The sequence below is a fragment of the Homalodisca vitripennis genome, unplaced genomic scaffold, assembly GCF_021130785.1.
Source record: "Homalodisca vitripennis isolate AUS2020 unplaced genomic scaffold, UT_GWSS_2.1 ScUCBcl_6196;HRSCAF=13291, whole genome shotgun sequence".
Taxonomy (NCBI): Eukaryota; Metazoa; Arthropoda; class Insecta; order Hemiptera; family Cicadellidae; genus Homalodisca; species Homalodisca vitripennis.
The window spans coordinates 27183-35018 of NW_025782309.1; the positions used below are offsets into that span (position 1 = coordinate 27183).

At 32.5% G+C, this 7836-nt stretch overlaps 1 protein-coding gene across 1 annotated transcript; it reads right to left on the reverse strand.

Annotated features, from left to right (window-relative positions):
• Positions 1-262: 262 nt before the first annotated feature.
• LOC124373705 (transmembrane protein 165-like) lies at positions 263-5440 on the reverse strand (the record flags this gene model as incomplete). The annotated part of the gene is given in 1 exon segment (XM_046832051.1): positions 263-5440. A coding segment is annotated over 1 exon segment (83 nt), but the record flags the coding sequence as incomplete, so codon positions are not given.
• Between the last annotated feature and the right edge of the window lie 2396 nt (positions 5441-7836).

Sequence of the window (7836 nt, forward strand, 5' to 3'; positions counted from 1 at the left end):
AAACTTTGGTTAACAACGCCTTTTACAAAAACTGATACTTGTATTTTGATAATGTTAGACTGCTATGAACATATAATTGTACTTCCCACGTACATAAAAAAATCTAGAAATTATACTTTACCATGATAAATAATTTCATAATATTTTTATAAAATTTGTTGTAAATGAGTTAAACAAAACAATCAATAAAATTAAAACTACAGACTGAGTTGTTTACAACATATGAAACGATGGAAAACGTTTGGTAATAAAATACAACAAATACTAAATATAAAGATTATTTATTTTTAAATACCAGCTAACAATTACATATTGTACAATTCATATACAAATACTGGTTGAAATAAATCAAAGACCCTTAATTCAAAATATACAAATAGGCATTGGTTCTCTTATTCTAACAAGCATGACTGATTAGCGAATGCTTTGATTTATTGATCACAGATTATCCGTAAGGTAACAAAGCTTCTTCTGCTACAAATTTAAAATTCTTTTTTTATACAAAATAATGGCAGATGAATGTTTTTTCCTGTTTTCAATAATAAAAATAAACAATAGATTTCTCTCTAAGCTGTTAAATAATTCAGCAGTATTCTTCAACGTTCCTTTGCAGCCTATCCTCCTAAGCAGAATTGTGTTTTCAAATCAAGAAAGAATAAAGGCCTTTCCCCAAAATAAATATAATGTTAAAAATATGACTTATACATATTTTCCTAAAATGATTTTACCTTATTAGTAATACTGCTTTATAAAAATTAAAGCATTGGTTATACTTCAAGTGGAACATAGTGCCATCTCCCAACTGTCCAACAAGGTGTGATGGGTATGTGTAACCCACAGTTTTTAATTCAGAGAGGCCCCAGGGATTGATGTATCTGCTTCAGCTACTACCAAGCACTTCATACCAATATATGACAGCACAATAATTCACATTATAATGCCATCGGAAATGTTTAAAAATGTTTTTACATTTTTATTTATTTCTTTACCCCATTAACGGTTTCTGACGTAATATTCCATTTCAATGTATTTGTCACGTTTAATTCTCTTATTTATTGCAAAATTACAAAAGCAGTTGTCCTGCAACTAATGACCGCCATTCACGTAGTTTTCATCAACTCCTTGCGTTTCCCTGTTGTCATTGTGTAAGTAGAGTTCAGCTGTGTTCACGTAATGCAGACAGCAACCACATTTGGCCATTGTGTTAATAGTTATCTATGGAAGTATCAATGACTGATCACGGATTTGAGATGATGAATCAGACTTAAATGAGTGGTAGTGGTGACTAATAAACGAGGTTGTGACCAGGGTGACCAGACGCAAACTCCTAAAGGGAGGACTTTAGGGGAGTGAAAAATGAGGACAGTATTAAACATTCTTCTAAACTTTGCGAAATATATTTATTTATATATTATTAAAAAAGCATGTTATAAATTAGTACTGTATTGCTTGCGATGCAAATAAAAAAAAACTCAAATTAGATTTGTTTGATGTATAATTAAAAAAATAAAAGGAATTCATATTATTAAAGTGTATATTGGATAAAAATATTATTTTAGGCTATTATTTTGTATGTGGCATAAGATTTAATTAATTATTGTTAGAATTTTTTTCTTTAAAAATTATAACATTACTGTATATTAAACATGAACTATTATATTATAACAGAAGAACAATAATTCTTAATAGGAAATCAAGGGATAGAAGCGCCAGTGCAGCTGAGCGGATAGAAACAACAGTGAGTCAGTGACACAATAGATAACGTTCGACATACAACTGAATCTAATATCACATCTAATGTCATGGCATTACGTGTGCACTGCAATAATTTGTTATGGTCTATCTTCCTTACAAGCAGCCCGCTTGCCTGGCAAGCTGTTGGTCCCCAGATTGTGTTGGAGAGGGCTTATTAGCCCTAACTTCGCCTGGTAAAATAAGACATTTACTTTACTTTATCTTCGGAAATCAGAAGATTTATTTTTATGTGATGCTACTATTTTTGAACATTTATTAAGCATTCACTAAAAAACCGGACATTTAACTTAATTTTTAAAAACCGGGAGGACAGGAGGAAACACATTAAAAGGGAGGGCATGCCCTCCTAAAGCCAGATGTCTGGTCACCCTGGTTGTGACAGACCTCAGGTATGGGGAAGAAGATGTGAATTATTAGTTTATAAAGTTTCGCCAACAATGTCAAAGAACAAGAGGTATTTTTTGTTTAAATTTTTATATTTATTCGTTGAGTTATTTTTAAAGAATTGAATATAAGAAACATTAATTAGCCAGGTGTTTTTACTTGCTTAGTTGTTTTGTTATTTATAAAATAATGACAGTATAACAAGGAGCTCAATTTAAACTTTAACCATAGTTGTTCACTTGAATGCCTATGGTGATTAGGGAAGAATATGTCAAGATACACAGCGTGTGGCTAAATAAGACCTATACCTAAAAACAGACCTGTACAATAAAAAAACTAAAAAAAACCACGATTTTGGTATTTTTAATAAACCGTTAAGGAGATAAGGAGATTAAGTGCCAAATGTCAAATGGTGGGAGAAGATGAAAAGAATAATATTTAAAGTGAGTCTATACACCCTGTGTAGTCTCTAAGGTGTAGTTGCCCTGATCCTTAGGGAGAGTAATCAAATTAATAGCAAAGAAACCAGGAAAAACAAGGAATCTTCATGTTTATGTGGATTCTGAATCACTCAGGTATTGGTCTGACTGACATACTCATGACAGCCTGGATGTATCAGGATCCCCTAGTAGTACTCAGTGGAAATAAACACAATTTTTAAACATTGTAATCAATCCTCTTCACATTGTATTTTCTAAATATTTGATTCAATAAGGTAAACTGTCATAAAGTAATTATTTATTTAAAAATAACAAGGTATGAGTACACCACACTACAGGCTTCACGGAGGTTGCATGAAAATTTCAAGTTTACCTATAGCAAACTTTACACTCATTCTCAAGATTGCGGACAGATAGACAATCATACAGAAGACATTTTTAAATCCCCACAGCAGACAAGACGAATTGTGTCAGTCTACTGGTGACACTGGCTTTAATGACACTCAGCAAAATTCCATGGTGGACATGCTCAATATTATAGAACTCGTTCTTGTCTATTTAGAAATGAGGTTTTATGCAAAATGTAAAGTCTACTGATGAAATCTTTTTCAAGATATCTTGTCACATGGTACATTCACATTTTCACTCATTAAATTCAGTTTCATAGCATTATTTAAAATATACATAAGTCTTCTCACCATAACCAACAAAAGTCCATGGTGGACATGCTCAATATTATAGAACTTGTTCTTGTCTATTTAATAATGAGGTTTTATGCAAAATGTAAAGTCTACTGATGAAATCTTTTTCAAGATATCTTGTCACATGGTACATTCACATTTTCACTCATTAAATTCAGTTTCATAGCATTATTTAAAATATACCTAAGTATTCTCACCATAACCACCAAAAGATATATCATGCTATTTTCTCTTTGCTTTCATGGTTACCCACAAGAACAATGTAAAAATGTTTGGTAATCCTCAACCAAATCGTATGGATTGACATGTAGCCTACCATTATCGAACACAGTGTTGCCTTCATAGAAATTAAGCTTCATGCATAATTTCAAGTCTATAGATCAGTTGGGTTTCAAGGTATCGTGTGGGAAAACAGAGAGAAATGAAATTTTTCCTCCAGTTATAAGCCACCAATTAGTTTTAGTGAGTGAGTTAATAGAATCCATATTGAATTACATTTTTTATAGTTTTATACAAAATATTTGCAAATTTACTTTTGTAAATCTGAACTTTTCATGAGTAGGTAAACACTATTATACTTGAGCACACAGGCTACTCCAATCCATTCTCCTGTTTTTCCGACAACATGAGCACTGCTTAATACATAGTTTGTACCAGCCTGTATATGACATTTTATCTAAAGATGATTATTTGTAAATGTGATACTGATAACCATAGGATGCTTGCAAAGAAACTATAGCTACTCAGTATAGTTTTGTTAATAGTCAAACAAGGAATTTTTATCATACGTCATAAAAAAATTACAGATGTAACTGATACCAAACCCTCAGTATATTAAATTTATTAGAAAGATCTTGAGGTTTTGAAGCCGAATTTCACTAACAAGATTGAAATATTTCAATAAAATATTTAGAGTTAATGCTGTATTGCACAGCAAATTAGATATTCCATTATAAATGGACAGCTTTAATAAATGTAAGGATTTTTACCATAAAAGTTTCACACACAAAATGAGTAAGACTTTAAAGAAACATTGTGGTGCCGTAAAATTGTTTTGGGAGTAACATACTGGAACGAATGAAACAAAATAATTTGCGAATCATTCTATAAACAGAGAATTTTTGCCATTTGTTGAATTATAACACTCATATGTACTTCTGTTAGTTTTAAATGAACAAAGCGTGCAATGCTACAACTAATTGACAGCTGTGAAAAAGTTTCCTTTTAAAACAAAGGTAATATAAGTACCGACAAAATCAGCCGGATTTAAAGCATTTTATACTAAATTATACTAATAAATTACAATCACCAGTTACAATTTATATACAATAAAATTAGAACAGAGAATATCACAAAAATAGTGCCAAAAATAATGTCTTAGTTTTAAATCTACTTTAATATTGACAATATTTATAATAAATATGAAAAAACCATATACGAGTATGTCAGCAAGTTGCTTCTCAAACATTTCTTTATCACAATTGTTATTGTTATATACAACATTCCCATCGAAACACACGTTTGGTATTGGATAACGCTGTTGAAATGTACATTTTAACATTTAAGATGCTTACATTGCAATTAATGAATATTATGATAATTACTATATGTTGTAATTAATAAATAAATAATTCTAAATGTAGATGAGAAGAATCCAGACAGGAAAATCAAACAATGATGAACTGTCTGAATCTTAAAATAAATCCGAAGAAACACACAAATATTGTTATTTGTATGGTAGTTGCGTTATTCATTTTAGTATAGACATTTTTTCAATTTGAAAAACCCTACTCAAATTCATATAATGTTTATACATTATAGTTATTTGATGTAAAAGCAACACGCTGAATTTGAAATTTTGACTATAATATGAGGCATTTATTGAAACTTAATACTTATCAGCTTAAAATAGTGGACATATAATAAATTTGAGAACAATTTTATCTTGTTCTTTTGTTTGATACCACTGATTGAATGGATAAGTTGAGACAACATTGTAATACTTGTTGTCTGATGAGAGAAAATGAAGTAAGAAGCGTTCTGCCTTGTCGAACTGAAGCATCTGGCGGAGAGGAGGCTATGCTTCGTCACCACCGAGAGGAGTGAAGATGAGAGCAGACACAGCGAAAATAAGAAATACAGCACCTCCGATTAATGTTACTGAAACAACACCATCAACAGTAAGTAATTAATTACCTTATGGTAGATGACATGCCAATTTGTTAAAATACCTAATGTAAATTAAAATGTAAATAAATTCATGTAAGTTGTATAGATAAGACATAAAAAATAAAATTTTAACATAAAATATGAACATTAAGCATTAATACGAGTATAAATAAAATATAACTTGTATAAATAACATTTAGTAATAAGATTTAAACATAAAATATTAAACACTAAGCATTAACACAAGCTTAGCTTTTGACTACCCTGGCAGACCTAAATAGCCCTTCACGTCATTCTTCACGCCCCCCCCTAAACAAAACCCTATTGTAAGAAATTCTCAGTTAAATGGTGCTAATAATTCACACGCTCAAACATTCAGTAAATCCGACGGCAATAATTATACAGTTTTGACTTCGGAAGTCTCGATTATTCCAGCAGTCGATAGTCAATCAAGTGACAGTTCAATTTCAAAGTCAAACACAGTAGTTCAAAAAGCTGGAGAATATACCGAGAGACCGGGAAAAAAATGGAGTCGGAGGGAAAAAAAGTCCCTTCATCATAATCTTGCTTCTTCTGTGCAGGACTTGGAAACGATTTCTCCATGTGCCTCAGAAACTGAAATGGCCGACGGTGGCGAACCTCAGCCAAACAAAGATGAATTTATTGAGGTTGAGAACAGAAAGCGTAAACACAACAGACGTTTCAATAAAAATAATTCTGGTTTTATAATTGGACGAGCTAATAGTGATGAAACACTGAAGATAGTGGACAAACTTAGATACCTGTTCGTATCAAGAGTAGGAGAAAATGTAGATAGTGACTCTCTGAAACAATACCTTAAAAAGAAAGCGGAAGGTAACTATGTAATAACCAAGTTAAAAAATAAGCGACCTGGTTACAGTTCGTACAAGGTAGGTGTACCTATATCTTTATGGGAAAAAATCTTTTCACCTGACTTCTGGCCTTCGGGAGCCTTCGTAAATCGATTTCGATATTACCGTACAAACTCTTCTACTAGAAGGGACTCTTCTTTTTTGGAACAGGACCAATATGTGGAACCGAAGAGCTAGACCTAAGTTCAAAAACAAGTGGGACTCAGAGTAGGCCTATGTCTAGTTTGTGTAACTCCGTCAAAGAACACTCTAAATTGTTAGACTTGAGTATAGATAAAAGTGGGACTCAGTGTAGGCTTGGGCCTGGCATGTGCAACTCTGTCGAAGAAAACTCTGAATTGATAGTTGCACATCTTAATATTCAATCAATAAAAAATAAAGTAAATACTCTGGAAGTTTTTCTGAATGATGTCAAGTGCGATGTACTGTGCATTAATGAACATTGGTGTACTCATGATGAGTTGCACACATACTCACCAGTAGGCTACATATTGGCTGCAAGCTACTGTAGAAATGTGTCCTATGGGGGTGTGGCTATATTTGTGAGAGACTATCTTCAAAGTTGTTGTGAGGTTGTGAACATTGACTCTTTGTGCGAACTGAAGCAGTTTGAGGCAGCTGTGATCGCTTTCACTTCAATTAACTTATTAGTTGTGTCTGTCTACCGTACTCCGGATTCCTCTGTAGAAATTTTCACCGCAAAGATGTCCAAACTCTTTGACACTCTTGACAACATGGTAAAATATAGAAACTTTAAAATTTTAATCGCTACTGACATGAACCTAGATCCAAGAAACAATGACAGTCAAGTTAAAAATTTTTTAAACATGCTAAAGTCTTATGACTGTTTTTGTCTGAACTCTCAACCAACCCGTAACTCTTCCTGTTTGGATAACTTTATTTCCAACCTGCAGCCTACAACTTTTATCTGTGAAACAACACCCCCTCATCTCTCCGACCACAGTGGACTTCTTCTGAAAATGAGCTTCCTTGGCCTAACTAAGAAAAGTAAAGTGTTCCCATCAGTTGCAGACTGCACACCGAGAACTATAACTTACAGACTATTGAATGAAAATTGTATTAATAGGCTTAAGTGTAGGTTAAGTCAGATTAACTGGTTAAATGTATTTTTACTGGCAAGTAAAGTTGACGAAGCTTTCCAGTCTTTTATGCAAATTTTAACTGACAATTTCAATGAATGTTGTCCTTTAAAAACAAAAACTATCAAACAGAATAGCAATGAAAGCCGTAACACGGTAAACAAAAATTGGTATACTCCTTACCTTGCTAAAGTTAGGCTACTCCTAGATATATGCTACGAAAGAAGTAAGTCTAATCCTAGCCTAGTGTGTATCCACAGAAATTTGAAGAAATATTACAGACAGCAAATAGACAATGCAAAAAGAATGGCAAATGATAAGTATATAATGGAATCCAATAATCACTGTAAAGCTGCATGGGCGGTTATTAACTCTGTTACTGGCCGCTTAAACA